This window comes from Biomphalaria glabrata, chromosome 3 (assembly GCF_947242115.1).
Source record: "Biomphalaria glabrata chromosome 3, xgBioGlab47.1, whole genome shotgun sequence".
NCBI lineage: Eukaryota > Metazoa > Mollusca > Gastropoda > Planorbidae > Biomphalaria > Biomphalaria glabrata.
Window position 1 is genome coordinate 54,908,044 of NC_074713.1, and position 16,354 is coordinate 54,924,397.

Consider the following 16,354-nt stretch of genomic DNA (forward strand, 5'->3'; position numbering starts at 1 on the left):
ACATTGAAGTAAGTAAATTAAGTGCCATATCAGATATTCTGATTTAGAGGAAAAAGATGTTTCTAGGACTAACAAGAGTATCATTCGGCCAGCCCAACAACCAACCACCTTTATTTTTTCCAAACTAATTTCAGTTAACCATTAGAGTTATGTGAATGCAAGAATGTCACTAAAAATCCTGTACTTCGATCAATCCTAGTCTTCACTGGTTCGAAAGCCAAGCGCCTAACCACTAAGCCACCTTGCCCCCCATGATTTCTGTAAAAGTATTAAGTTGAAGGCTAAACTGAAAAAAAGAAATTCACTTCGGGATTTTAAGATCACCCCTGGTCTAATAACTTTTTTTCTTGCACACTGAACAAATCACTAGCCTGACCCTGCAATTTTTTTTTTATTGGTTGACCTAAGTTCCCCCTGACCTCACACAAGTGATCAGCACACAAAAGTTTGTTTTGATTGTAAACTCAAGATAGACCCTGAAGGCAGTTTTGAGCCCCAGCATCGCTTACGTCAACGCAGACCACGCCTAGAGATGTCTATATATATATATGTGTGTGTGTGTGTTTGTTTAATCAATTCTATATAGACATTTAATCAAAAGAAACAACTTGAACATTTCTATTCGAACCGTATTTGTTGAAGAACCAAGTTCATCATTGACCAATTTGACTAAATAACTAGATAAAAGATGATGGACCATAGCACACTGAAGGATGGACCATAGCTTACTCACAGATGGACCATAGCGTCCTGAAAGATGGACCATTGTACACTAAAAGATGGGCCGTAGCGTACTGAGAGATGGACCGTAGCGTACTGAAAGATGGACCATAGGCCATAGCGTACTGCAAGATGGACCATAGCACAATATAAAATGGACCAGGGCGTAATGAGCATGCCTGACAGATGGACCGTAGCACGCTGAGCATGCCTGAAAGACGCGCTATATATAAATATTTCTCCTTTTTTTTTTCGTTGCTTGTCTGGGTTGAGTTTTAATAGTTGTATAGGAACTAGATGTAGTTCAAAGTTCACCCTCAAAGTTTCTCTCAAGGCGTTCAGCATAGACCCAGCCACATGGGAGACAGAGGCACATGACAGAGCATCATGGCGTCGCGCTGTGAAAACTGGCGCACAGGTTGCTGAGGAAAAGATAACAACGCTTGCAGAAGCAAAACGCCAGAGAAAAAAAGCAAGGCCAATGACACTAGCTCCAGCTGGAATAACCTGCCCAGTGTGCAGCCGAACATTCCGGGCTCACATAGGCCTCCACAGCCACATGAGGAGGCACAAAACTCCAGTGAAAGCCCTCAGCTCCCCTTGATGACAAGGGTGGTCATCATCGAACCACGATGAACGAAATATAGATGTAGTTTAGAAGATGACCATTTAAAACACAGGTTGTTTGTTCACTTAAGGTATCTTAGTGCATGTGTATTCTAATCTATTCATCACTCATCGACTATTGTTCTTCCCAATCGAACATTCCTAGTTCGCTCGTGCGTGACGGAGTCAATTTCATTCGCGTTGTTTCATTTTGTGTTAATTTCAATTGCATTCCTTTGAAATGTTCTCATTTTGCTAAGCCCCTTTCATCTTTTTAATCCACCCCTCCTCCTTACAGATTTTAGCTAGCGCGCCCGGGGCTACAGTATTAGGTGCCCTAATCCCCAAGTATGCGGTGCCTTTTTATAAAAAAAATTCCCTCTAGGATAGTTGAATATACTTCTTATGATGTTTTTCCACAATGTAAAGTTTAGATACAACGAATTTAAATTACGAACATTCTTAACCTTCAACCAAAGATGTTTAAATCTGGTTGCCATTTGTGAAAAACATTTTAACAACAAAATAGGTCTACATCTAAATGGTTAAGAACAAAACGTAGATCTAATTGTTATGCATAATATACCTCTCCGGAACTGTAGGCATATGTTGTCTCAGATTAAACAAATGATTCGAACCTATTGTTAAACTATTTCTTTGTTAATGTTTATAAAAAAATAGACTACTTGTAATTACTACATACCTCCAATAACGATCATTAAAGCAGTCTTAGTCTCAGAGGAGGACTACTCCAGTGATAATTTATTATAAAAAGAAACTTATTAAAGAGGAAAGATGGTATTTCTATATTGTTTTTTTAACTTTATTTTAAACTTAATGTTTCTTTTTGGGGGAGATTCAAAGCAAGGCCCTCTTCCCTCCTGTTCCTCATATCCCATTCGATGTATTTATATATCGACTGACCTGCGCATCGGTTAGGCCCAACATGGCCGCCAGCTGTCGTCTGTCTGGCTTGGTGACGTACTTCTGCACTTCGAATCTCTTTTCTAAACCTTTGCGTTGGAGATTGGAGAACACGGCACGTGACCAGGACCTCTTCCGTTTCGGCTGGTTGCCGGATGCGCCGTCTGTACTCAAGATGGAGTAAGGACCTGTTGAGATTGATGCTTGCATTTTGAAAAGAGTTGAAATAAATTGGACTAGATCCTAACACAATCACTGATTGTAGGCATCGCTGGAGTGTTAACTATACATGTTATATCATTATTTTACATTTTATCTCAATCTCAAACTGAATCCCCTCTACCTTTTCTATTCCATGGTCATTGTACAACAGTAGCCTCTCTATAAATACCACCATGCCAATCTCAAACTGGACACGACATAGGATAGGGGTTCTCAACCTGTGGATCGCGACCCCCTTGGGGGGGGGGTCGATTGACGATTTGCCAGGGTCGCCTACAACCATCGAAAATATGGATTATTTTGTCTATTCTTCTATTGCTGTATGTGTGTGTTGGGGGAGGGGTCGTGGCAGAGTGGGGGATTGTAAAAAGGGGTCGCCGAGCATAAAAGGTTGAGAACCACTGACATAGGACGTTTGAGCAGTAATTAAGATGTTATGGTGAGTACACAGTAGATCTAAATTATACTTTGAATGTAGCTATAAATTTGGCGGATTTCCGTAAGAACGTCCTGATAACTGAAGCGTCATCTCAGGAGGTAGACAACTGTCACAAGACCTTCCTACAAAGGACAGAACCAGGAATAGAAGGCGGGGACGCATAAAAAAAAAATAAATAGAAAAACGACATCCAGGAATGAAAGAGCCTTACACAGTATGAAATGGCAGGTAACAGAGAAGAAAAGGAAGCTGGTTAAAAAATCACAAATGACGCTCCATCGCCCCCCCCCCCCCCAAAAAAAACAACAACAACACCGTGGTTTAGGACAGTCAAGCTAAGTGATAAAAACGTTGAACCATGATTCAGTCTCGGTCATTAAATAAGGACAGTTTAATCATTGTTAGGACCCTGTGTATGTTGTAACTTGCTGTGTCTCAACATGTGTCTTGTGGCAGAAGCACTTAGAATATGTCTTGTAACACTTCAAGCTGTCTTCCTTAATTTGATTTTCTTGTTTTGTTACAACCTTATTTTTTTTTAATTTAAATAAGCATATTTAATTATTTATGCATATACATAAAAACCATGTTAAAAACAAGATGAAAACTAATGAAAAGTACTGTATAGTATTTCACGCAAGGTCCCACACGCTCAGACATAGAAAATGATTTACAATAAAGTAATTTCAGCATGGTTTCAGGTGTGTTTAAAGTACTTTTAAATGTTCAACGGCTTCATTTGGGCCTCTGGAAGTGTGTCCTTTAGTTTCAACAATTTTGCATATTGTATACATATACATATAAACCAATTTTAAAACAAGAATCTCGTGCTATGCATTGCAATAGAGTGTAGAGTATGTAGTATGCACATAACACGGCATGATATTGGCACATATGTTAACTCTATCAATGGCCTCCTATTGGCCAATTCCAGGTCGCTGACATGAATGCGATTTAGGCGTGAGGTGTGTGACGTAAGACCCGCCCAACATTTGGTGTAGGCCAACACAAAGTCTCTAGGACACTGTATCCTGAATTTCGTTGTCAGCCACAGATCATATTGCACGTATGATCGAGCATAAGTCCCACCTGGATCAGTCAAACTGATTCATCTTACACTAGATTCTACCCACAGGCAACAGATGAGATTCTGATCTACTGCATTGAAGTAAAAATGAATAAATCAGCCCCCCCCCCAACCCCTGCAATCTTGCTGGGTTTTTTAAAAGTTTGAACAGGGGTAATAAGAATGAAAGAAGAGCTATGTAAAACTTTTCATGTTGAATACTCTCCCTTTCACGCTAAAAAAAATGGAATATGGTAAAATGTTGATATGCTTGTGTTAGATTATCTTATCATTGTTTAATCTCATGTAACTGTTAAATTGGCTAAAGAAAACGACTCCCGTCTCACCCCTCCCCTCCCCCCCCCCCCACTTTCCTCTGTAAAAATGTATTGGTGTGTCAAGGAGTGTTAATATGAGAAGGAAAAAATATTTTTTTGAGTAGGGCTCCTGGATGCAGTAATGAAGTAACAGCAATGAGATAACCTTAAGTCAGTGTTTCCCCAACTGTGTTCCGAGGAACGCGAGGCTTGAATAGGTGTTCCACTAAGTACTGGAATAATTAATGAGTAGGCCACCACGTGAATTGATCTCTTTAAAAAAGAAGCAAAGTGTTCCGCCAAATTCTCAGAATGTGCAAAAGTCCCCCGGAGAAATGTTTGGGAACCACTGCCTTAAGTGAAAGAGATAGTGCCATTGTGTATTTATTTGTTTGTTTGTTTCGTTACCTGGTAAAGCGTCCGCCGAACTACTGAGTGGGTAGTTGGGGGGCTGCAGGGCGTGCACGGCAGACAGTGTGGGCAGCGAGCCTGCAGAGTAGGGCGACTGGAGCCTGGTGTAAGCTGGACATGAGGCTGAGTTGCATGGACACAGAGGAAGCGACCGGCACGACTCTGGCACATTGCTCAACTGGAAATTGTTTTCTGAAAGAAAAAATATGTGCACGTGTAATTAAAAACTAGAATTTCTATTGCATTTGAGTATGTATGGGTTGGTGTATTTATGCATTTGTATATTTTTGTATATAATGTATTTATGTTTTTGAGTATGTGTGTTTTTATGCATTTATATACTGGAGTTATTTATGTATCCGTGCAATTAACGTATTTTTGTATCTGTGTTTTTATGTGTTATATTTAACACATTGAATTTCGTTATATTGAGTTGATGGTGTGAGCTGTTTCAGTTCACTAGGTAACCACACACACACACACGCGCGCGCGCGCACACACACACACACACTGTTATGACATGATTAGGATTTAGTTATTTGTTTCGGGAATAAGGGGTAAAGTTTTACTTAGCGACGATGACGTAAAGTTGGTTAAAAAACAAGAACGCTCTAAGTGACGCTAAAAAGAAGACGCTTCGTGTAGAGCAGTACAATAGAGATACGGATTTACGGACATAGCTGACATCGGACGATTCCCTTCTTGATGATTAAATATATTTGTAGAACAACATCAGCGTCGACTACACATTTTGATTGTTTCGGCCTTACGCCGGTGTTACTGAAGTAGATCGAGTTCAGCGTTACTTCCAGTCAGACGTAGATCTACACTAGTTCTATTTCATAGAATTAACACCGAGCGGAAGCCTTAACACACACAAAGTCTACAGATAATTTGAAACCGAATAGATGTGCAAATTGTATAATGTAGGAATGTATTCCACCCGTACTTTTAACGGGTTGATCAACTAGTTGAGAGGCAATCATTAAGAAAATTAAATTTAATTTATAAAGCCGCCAGTCAACAGACAAAATTTAGGCTCAGTGCGCTGTGATAACGTTACAAACATAACCACAACAGCGCTAAATTGACAAACTAATCTAAAAAAAAAGATTTGAACAGATAGGTCTTAACTCTTTCTCTCCGTAATTATTTACCACATTCTGGTGGAATCAACGCTGGTATCGTCAGTTAGGAGAGAAGGAGTTAATGTCCTTCTTGAAAGTAGGGAAGCATGTTGTCTGAGATCAATGGGGAGTGAGTTCCAAACCTTTGGTCCGTGCACTGAAAAAGCCCGCAGGCCGTAGCTTTTGAGGGAGAAACGTGGCACCACTAGAAGCGTTGAGTCCATGGAGCGCAGGGCTCCCTGAGGGACATATGGAGTGAACGGTTCACTGAGATAGACGTACTGATGACCAAAGTGTGGCCACCTTGTAGTCAATTCTTGAATTCATAGGAAGCCAACTTGTCTAGGCGGCTCTAATTCACAGAGTCAATAGATTTAGATTGATTTATTCTAGGCAATGAGAAATGTACAAACGATGCGTACAAACAATGCGTACAAACAATACGTACAAACCATGCGTACAAACAATGCGTACAAACAATGCGTACACACGATGCGTACAAACAATGCGTACAAACATTGCGTACAAACGATGCGTACAAACAATGCGTACAAACGATGCGTACAAACAATGCGTACACACGATGCGTACAAACAATGCGTACAAACAATGCGTACAAACGATGCGTACAAACGATGCGTACAAACAATGCGTACAAACGATGCGTACAAACGAATGAGTACAAAACCACGAGTACAAACAACGAGTACAAACAACGAGTACAAACAACGAGTACAAACAACGCTATGGATCTGAGTGTTCCGAGAGATGATCTGTGCTGTGATTGAACAATCCCAGCACCCTTGTGATTGAACAATCCCAGCACCCCCTGGTGGCTATACAAACATTGTCAGCGTGTCAATTTAATCATGGCTTCAAGTAATTAATAAGCGTTCATTAATGCTGACGTGGTCGGATATAGCCTCCCTGCTTCGCACATAAATCAATTTTAATGGGGAAGTTAATTTTTTTGGTTGTTGTGCTCTGCAAGATTGTATGTGTCCATATCGTCAATGTAGTGTTATTTCACGTGCACTCGTGTCAACAATCATTGTTTGATTTAATTATCTCCCATTATGAAAGAATCATGTCTTGTCTTTTAAGGACGCGAGAACTCTCGCACGCAGAAAAATCTCCACAAGTGGCAGTAATTGGAAAATTTATCAGGGGGGGGGGGGAGTGGCGTTTGGTACAGCATAAGTTGGTAATATAGTTTTCCCGCCAAAAAAAAACACCAAACAAACAGCCAGCATATCTTTTGGTAAGGTGTCGTCTGCTGGTCAGATCAGGAGCTGAGTGACAATACATTCGTTGTGATTTCAATGACACTCAACAATTAGGTCTAGCTAATTGCACCATCTCAGAGCAAGTGATATACAAACAGGTACAAAAGGTCTAAACATAACACAAGTTTCCGACGAATACAAATCTTATCTTATATAATACAGACGTTACTTCAAAAAAAAAAAAAAAAAGATGATTACGTCCTATATGAAAAAGAGAACTTGAATCGACTGCAGAACTAGAGAGGAGGACCCTAGCAATTGAATTGAGATGCCCCTGAAAGATCCTAGGTGCCATATACAAGGGCCCCACGATGACCTGCTAAATACTATCTTTACAAAAAAAAAACGCAAACAAAAACTCTATGGCTATATTACAAGGGCTCACAAAACTTTCCTTCAGGGAACAGTACCAGGAAAAAAGAAGAAGAGGCGGACAGGGCGATTGGAAGACAACATAAAAGAATGGACGGGCCCGCCATTGAGGGACATTCTGTCCAAGCGGCACCTTAAACATAGGAGGTCACGGTCCAAGGCAAAAGGCAGAGGAATGGAGACCTACAAGGAAATCCTTCCTCACTGAGTGACTGACTGTATCCTCTATTACAGTGTTTCCAAACTGTGTTCCGCGAAACCCTAGTGTTCCCCGAGGCCTGAATAGGTGTTCCACGAAATGCAGGAATAATTAACTAGTAGGCCACCACGTGAATTAACCTCTCTAAAAAAAAATAAGCAGAGTGTTCCGCTAAATACTCAGAATGTGCGAAGCGTTCCGCTAAATACTCAGAATGTGCGAAGCGTTCCGCTAAATACTCAGAATGTGCGAAGCGTTCCGCTAAATACTCAGAATGTGCGAAGCGTTCCGCTAAATACTCAGAATGTGCGAAGCGTTCCGCTAAATACTCAGAATGTGCGGAGTGCTCCGTTAGAGAAAAAGTTTGGGAACCACTGGTCTATCAGTGCGTCAGGAGACCAAGCCTCGCTTCTCCCTCTTCAGAAACACCAAAGCACCAGTCAAGCGTGAAGCCATCATTGCGACATAGATGTAGTAATTCTCTCCACGGCCGTGCCAAGCGTCGAGCATATCTTCCAATAAACAAGCAACAAGAAAAGATACACAGACGGGTCAAGACGAGCTCTCATAAATTAGAATTCATTTAAACAAAACCTAATACAAAACAAACTCGCGCTTGTATATTATCGAGGAAATTAAAGTTTCCGGTATTTATATTATGGAAGAAACTCCAGGATATATTGATATTTTGTTGATTGTTCCGGGGTAGAGGGTCCTTATATCATTTTTAATTGTTTCAATAGTTAGGTAGCATGTCTTTGATATTAAATAGTATTTCTATTACTATTATTATATTTTCAGGTTAATCACTTTTCAATTGTTTATGATTTAATACTTGTGAATTATGAGAACTTACAAATAAAAAACTATATAAAAAAATATAAAAAATCCCACAAAAGAGGCAAGATGGCCCATAAAGCTAAAATAGAATAGCGCAAATTCTGAGGTTTCCTAAAAAAAAAAAGAAGCTTAACAAACTTCTGAATTTTACTTGTGTTGTTTTCAATGTACTAGACTAGAGCTAGGAGTGGGGTGGCTTTGAAACATGTTTGTCATGTACTAATCAAGTGAACTGTTACACAGTCTAAAAGGTTAACAGCGGTCAGTACGAAATCCTTGATTCCACAGAATGACTAAAACTAGCAGATTCAGGCAACCATGCTCTTATGGGACTAGGAAAGAAATAAGAAATGTGCCTTTAACTTAATGACTCTCTTATATTAGGTTTTGGTTTTCATAGTTGTAAATTATAAGATAAGATAAGGTAATTTTGTATTGGTCCAATCAAATGGAAAATTCATTTTTGACTACAGGTTGACCATCTCAGCGTAGCTACTGTAACAATAACACTATAGATGCAAGGTTACGAACACTCACACACAAAACACACTCACACACAAAACACACTCACACACAAAACACACTCACACACAAAACACATTCACGCACAACTCGAGTTCATTGCCCATCCTGGAACATCATTAGTAGATATAAAAAAGGGAGAGAGGAGTAAAAAGCACTGTCTCTAGAAATAAATCTTAAACAAATGTGAAAGAGGCTCTTTTTATATGGCGCAGAGACTTGGAGAGTAACAACCAACAATAGAGGCAAGATCCAGCCATTCACCAACAAATGTGAGTTTTTAGTCTGTTACTAGTTTAACACGAATAAGATAAGCAGTCAGACTTTTGTTACTCTCGCTACTAAAGTATCACACACACACACACACGATCACTTCATGGGTGGTATAACTTTAAACTGAACACATTTGTATTAAACTCTTGATTTTTAGTATTTTTATCTATGTACACTTTCCAAGTTATTTCTTCATTTGTTTTTGAGCATTCTGGGTTGTTTGGTAAGAAGTGAACATTTCTTAAAGGAAATAAAACATATTCAAGGCAATTCTATTCTATTATTATAATTTACTTATTATACGATAATAGCTAGAAACGTGATTTGTTAAATGGAAATAAAATGCCTTGTAAAGTGTCATCCAATGATCTCGCAAATGTGTCGCGACATGGTAAATTGTAATAGGAGACACAATAGCTTTACATCAATAGGAGGTGGAATTACTCCATTATTTTTTTTTTAATACAATTTCATTCAAAAGAAAAGACATAATGTATTATTTTATATCAATAATAATACAAAGAATATTTAATAAAAACAATATTTTGTGAAGGACTAGTTTCAATAGCACAATTCATGGTCTCCATCCTGGACATCGAGTAGACTGCAGCAGAGGTCTAGGACAGGGGTTCTCAACTTGTGGGTCGCGACCCCCTAGGGGGGTCGATTGACGATTTGCCAGGGGTCGCTAGAGACCATCGAAAAAAATGAATAGTTTCGTCTATTCTTCTATTGCTGTGTGTGTGAGTGAGGGGGGGGGGGGGGTCGCGGCAGAGTGGGATTGTAAAGAGGGGTCGCCGAGCTTAAAAGGTTGAGAACCGCTGGTCTAGGATGTGATGACAGCAAGAGCCAGAAATTGATGCTAAAGTCGATTTACATACATGTTGAAAGTTTTTTTTTTACTAAAGTCAAATATTCAAATAGTAGCTAGAAAAAAATTGAATAACAAGTGATAGAACACCGACACATATTCCAATACTTTTGGTATGTTTGTGGATTACAACTGCAGCAAGCGTTCTAAGGAAAGAACAAGGTTACTGTCATAAAATTATAAACTCTCCCTTTCTTGACAATTTCTGATTGTCTCCCTTGAGACCGAGGCCACTATTTCATTATCGCCAAGGTGACAATCATGTCTGGTAGAGTCATACTCAATTATTTTTTTATTTTTTTTTCTTTCTTTTTTTAGGAAATACTCAATTATTGTATAAAGATATATGGTGCGTGTGTTTCTTCGAGTGTAATTTTTGAGCTCATAAGAAGCTATGTGCTTGCAAACGATGTATATTAGGTGGTCACGGATTTGAATATTCTCATTTAATTTAAATCTAAAAAAGGCCTTTCTTATTTGTAGTATAACGGAAAAAAAACTCAAGGAAATAAAATTAAATTTTACCTGAAAAAAAAAAGTATTTGTTTCAATCCCATGAACATCTTGGTATAATAAGATCTGATAATCAATTTAAAAAATAACACCATCTGAATGCTTCAATCTATCATCAAAGAAACTTATTCATTTATTTATATATTCATTTTATATCAGATTTCGTTAAATCGTTGTTGTTGTTTTTTAAACAGTTTTTGTCTGGGGAAAAAAAAAAAGGAAATTGACTTTGAGATATAATTTGTTTATTGCTCTTATGGTTTTATCGCTTAGCTAGGGATAATATATAGATCAGTGATTTCTCCATGGTGATGAAAAAAAAAAAAAAGGGGCGAAACTTTGCTTTAGTGTCGGTTATCAGATGCTCGCACGGGATGCAACTCCTCTATCAAATAAAGGCTGTGTTGTCAAGGGGAAGACATTCAAAAGAGTCGTGAGCCTGGGTTCTGTTTTGATGTTTTCCTTTGACTAATCAGATGTTTACATCATAATTCAACAATCGCCGTGGAACTTTCGCGCCTGATGGTGGGAGGTACACAAGGAACATAATGAAGTGGGAAGCACTTTGGTTTAAGAGGGTGAAACCCTGCCAGTATGATTTAGAAAAAAACAAAAAAAGCGAAAGAACGATTTCACGTGCCGTTTCCTGCTAATTTAAAAATTTACATCAGACTAGCCGGATATGACCCTAAAATCAGGTTCCGTTGAGTTGGATGGACTCAGGTGCGTCAATAAATTCCGGAAAATAAATATCTCAGTTTTATGACCTATATATTCTACATGAAACCTAGTGTCTTGAGAAGTTAACCAAACTAGATAACTACTACAGTTGTAAACATTTTTTTTTTTTAGAGTTTAGAGACAGGCTTAATACAGCGATTGGACACGCATTAACTACTGCCAAAAAAAAACACAAGCTAAAATGCTATGACCATATCATGAGGTCCTCAGGGCTGGTATAGACCTTCTTGCAGGGAACAGTACCAGGAAAAAGAAGAAGAGGCGGACAGTGATAGCGATTGGAAGACAACATAAAGGAAAGGGCGGGAGGGAGGATCTGTCCAAGGCAAAAGACAGAGAGGAATGGAGAAGGACGGTCAACAGATCTTGTGTGGTGCCCCCAACGGTCCAACACACTATAGGTGAAGGTGAAGCAAAAGACCAATACTAAAGTGGTTAAATCCTCTTGCTAAACTTTCCCCATCATAAGCAAAGGCTGTAAAACATTCCGTAGTTCGTTCAAGCCTGCGTATTCTTCCTTCTCCACTGCAACGCGAGGGAGCGGGTGGAATCCCTTTCAATGCGTGATGCACCTCGCAGAGTTTGCTTTGTTTAATACAGTTATACAGACCTGGACTCGGACACTTAATGACACTGTTTTTCAAACCAAAACTATCAACATTTCTTCCATATAGACGATCATATTTCCCGCCTTAATATAAACCGTCTACGAGCAGACGATAATGAAAAAGTAAACACCGAAACAAAAAATAAACGGTTTACAACTGTAGTAGTTATCGAATCTGTTTCACTTCTCAAGGCACTGGGTTTCGTGTAGAATATATAGGTCAGGTTTCTTGTATATAGGTCATGTTTCTAGTGTAGTATCTTCTTTCTATCTCGATCACAAAAAATTTTGTAGCAAACGGTAATTAAAAATTATTTTTTTTTTTAAATTACGATGAGTGGGTATAACGGAAGCGCCACCTGGTGTAAACAAGTTTATTGGATATTCTCAACAATCGACGGTATCATAATTACACCCTTGAAGTTAGAATACATATTATTTTAGGTGTGAAAACCCCACCAATATAGGGTTGAGATAGGTTTAAAGTAGGCTAAATGGTGATCTTTATTTGGTTTGTACGTAGAAAAATATTTAAATTTGTTAAACATAGGTATTTAGAGACATTTGGATAAGCTCTGTTGGGATTATCTTCCCCTGGGTACATCTCCGGGCTCGCGAAGACTTTCCTGCAGGGAACAGAACCAGAGAAAATCAGACAAATGAACTGATGGGAGGAAAGCATTAAGGGACCGAGAGGCATGTCTATGGAAGAGATTCTAATCCTGGAAAAATAGGAATGAAGGAGAGGCGGTCGTCAGATCATGTGTGGTCCCCAACAGTTCAAAATAGTGAGACAGTATGCAAATGTATACCACTTGGTAAGTTTAAATTATTATTAAATGGATTACGTATTTAGAAATGGTGAATATGAAAAGTTGTATTATTATATGTATTATGGATCCACTTATGAAAGATATAATTTAGTGTGTGATATGAGTGTATATAAAATTAGGTGATTGTTTATGGCAAAGTATAAAGGTTTACAGTTGAATATATATATATATTCGCATAAATTCAATGTAAATTAGTTAAGTGTTAGAATGTTACCTTTCTCCGATTTTACTTTTCCGAAGTCGTCCGAGAGAATCCGACTCATTCCGAACTTGAGATTATCTTTGCTGTCATTGCCGGAAGCAGACGTGGCGGAAGATGACGAAGTCTTGGCCGTGAAGGCGGAGACATCCGAATCGCAAAGTGCTTGCAAGGGCGCTATTCCGCTCCCCACCGGCGGTGGTGTGGCGGAAAAGGGGCGGTGCTGAAGGTGGTGATGGTGGTGGTGGCCCTGCTGCTGCCGATGCTGCTGAAGTCTGGTCGGAAGCTGCATGTGGCCCTGGTGGTGGTGACCATGATGGTGGAGGTGGGACAAATTCAGGCCGGACTCGCTGGTTGGCGTGGCTATCCTCGTCGTCACCCGGAACGAGGAAGGGGCGTCTTCGCTGGAGGTCCTCAAGGACGCCGCGCTCCGACTTTTCTGGATAGCGTCGTTGATGGTGAACTGTGAAAACTGCGACTTCTTTAGACTCAGGGCCAAGCTGGCGGAAGTGATCGCTGGGTCAGAGGTCGGCAGACCAGCTAAAGACGCAGCTTGTGCCCAGTAGGTCAAGGTCGAATGAGACGGGAAATAGGACACTGGGATACATCCGTAAAGGTTCATATTTATAAATCTAGGCTTGGACAAGTCCTTTATAATCTGTATTTATGATGACAATGTATTGTACGCCAAAGAACCAAAGGCTATTTTTCTTAGATCAAGCAGCGCCAGTGGTCAAGCTGTCACAACAAATTTAGGTTTGAGGCTACGCTATGTCCAAGAAACTTCTTGTGTACCATCCTAATGTAACTTCTTGACTTGAAGAGAACTGAGCTATATCTGTCTCTTGTCGAGTCTACAGGCATAAACAAACAAACAAAAAAAAAAACAGTATAAATACTTAATGAAACAATTACTCCTAATATACTTATAGTCTTAAGTCAACACTGACTGACCTAGGCCCAACCCCTAGTGAAACTGGTCTAAACTTGGTCACTTAATTAACTGACCCTTGGGCTATATTATTACTAGCTTGTAAGTAGCCGATGAAATTGCAGATTTTCTTGATAAAATAAATCTAAATTAATTGACACAAGTCAACCACAAATTTTCCCTTGTCAAAATGGATTAACAGTAGCAGAAATGACCAGAATCTAAGGGCAGTAATGTGGGTGGGTGTTTGTGGTTCCAATGCAGTGACATGTGCCACTTTTGCCTAAAACCAAACTTAAATAAACTAAATAAATTATATCTTTTATATAGCGCTACTCTCCTGCTAATAGCATGCTCAGAGCGCTATGGTCCAATCTCATTTGTGAACCAGTGGGGGGAGGGGAAGGTTTTCGGTGCTGCCTTTAGGCGCTCAGTAAACACAACTCTGCTCGAGCTGGTTCGAACCTCGAGCCCCATTCATAGGTAGCCAGGCCAAGTACTTAGCCTCTCTACCTCGCTTCCCACACTTAGGCTAATGTGTCTCACAAGACAGTATTACACAGACACAGGGCAGAAATACACATACACCAGAATAACAAAGACACAAGATTAAAATACACAAAACCTCTAGAGATACACAGACAAAAGACAGAAATACATAGACAGTAATACATGGCACAAGACACAAAATACACACACACACACAAAAGAAATACAAAGATACAAGACAGAACTACACAGATACAAGACAGAACTACACAGATACAAGACAGAACTACACAGATACAATACAGAACTACACAGATACAATACAGAACTACACAGATACAATACAGAATTACACAGATACAATACAGAACTACACAGATACAAGACAGAACTACACAGATACAATACAGAGCTACACAGATACAATACAGAACTACACAGATACAATACAGAACTACACAGATACAATACAGTACACAGATACAATACAGAAATACAGACATCCGCCAAACTAAGTGAACCCATTTCATTCTTCAATATCAAAATAAGAACTTATTTAATCCCACGGATCAGGTATGAAACAAATACTAATTCCACAAATTCGGTGTCTTTAAGATTACGTCGAATAGGGACACCTTTTTAACAATCCATTATTTGAACGAAACAAACAAACAAACAAAAAATATGAATACGATCCACATTTCAACATCCATCAAATTACATTTTATGCTAACATTTTCGCCTCTAAGCCATAACTTCTACAACTAAGTTAATCTAATTGTAAATTCAGAAAGTAGGTTGTTGGGGGTTGGGGAAAGAGATCTCAGCGGCGAATAAAAAGGGCGGGGGGGGGGGTAGGCTAAAGAGTGTAGGTATAATCTTTTATCTGCTAATTTGAATTATTTATAGTTTGAAGAATTAATAGTTTCTTTTCAAGCTTTCGACCTAATTACATACAAAAAAAAAAAAATCAAAGAATACATTTAAAGCCTCTTTAGAATAAAAAATAAATAAAGGGACGGTCTGGTTTGAAACCTGGTTTGAGAAAAGATATTCATACACTAGGCCTAATAGCTTCTCGGCGTATACGTTGTACACTTTAAATTATGGAACTATATAAATGTAAAAAAAAAAAAAACAACTTGCGATCTATAGGCAGATGATGTATAGGCCATCTGTTTCTTTGGGTGCCTCTGAGTCCACCCAGTTCTAATGGGTGCCTGACATTAGTTTGGGAAAAGTAAAGGCGGTTGGTCGTTATGCAGGCCACATGACACCCTCTTTGACCGTAGGCCACAGAAACAGATGACCTTTACATCATCTGCCCTATAGACCACATGGTAACTTTTACAGTGCAGCAAGATTCGAACCACGACGCATTCATTGTATGCTGTATGGAGTACACATATCAGGGGAGACATTCTGAAGGCAGAGGAGGACAACGTCACGTGACTTATTCAAGAGAATGAAATGAAAAAAAAAAAAAAAAAAAAAACCGACAGTCCAACGGATGGAAGTCGTTATGCTTCTTATAATCTTTCCAATCCCAAGAGTTCCCTTACGGTCAGAAACATATGTTTCTACAACTGCTTTATGAACATTTGGATTCTATGAACATCTCATCTTTCTATTTTCTTCAACTTATGAACTCGTTTTGGGGCTTTCCCGATACTTTCTTTCATATAAGCTTTGAGGATTTTGTTTGCGAACCTAATAGAAATATGATCTTCTAGGGCTTCCGTAGTTTTTTTTTTTTTTTAATTTAGTAAATTCTAATTACCGCCAGCTTGCGCAGTTTATTTACTAAATAAAAGCTATTCCAATGGGTTTCAAATGCTATTAATTT

At 39.0% G+C, this 16,354-nt stretch overlaps 1 protein-coding gene across 1 annotated transcript in view; it reads right to left on the reverse strand.

The window, feature by feature from the left end:
- Positions 1 to 16,354, reverse strand: part of LOC106054477 (H2.0-like homeobox protein) — a 30,014-nt gene that overhangs the window by 2,281 nt on the left and 11,379 nt on the right. The window contains exons 2-4 of the mRNA XM_056022707.1: positions 13,104 to 13,942; positions 4,703 to 4,897; positions 2,251 to 2,438 (exon numbers count right to left, since the gene is read on the reverse strand). Coding sequence (XP_055878682.1) covers positions 2,251 to 2,438; positions 4,703 to 4,897; positions 13,104 to 13,710 — 990 coding nt within the window. The 5' untranslated portion in view covers positions 13,711 to 13,942. The remainder of the gene's footprint in view (positions 1 to 2,250; positions 2,439 to 4,702; positions 4,898 to 13,103; positions 13,943 to 16,354) is intronic.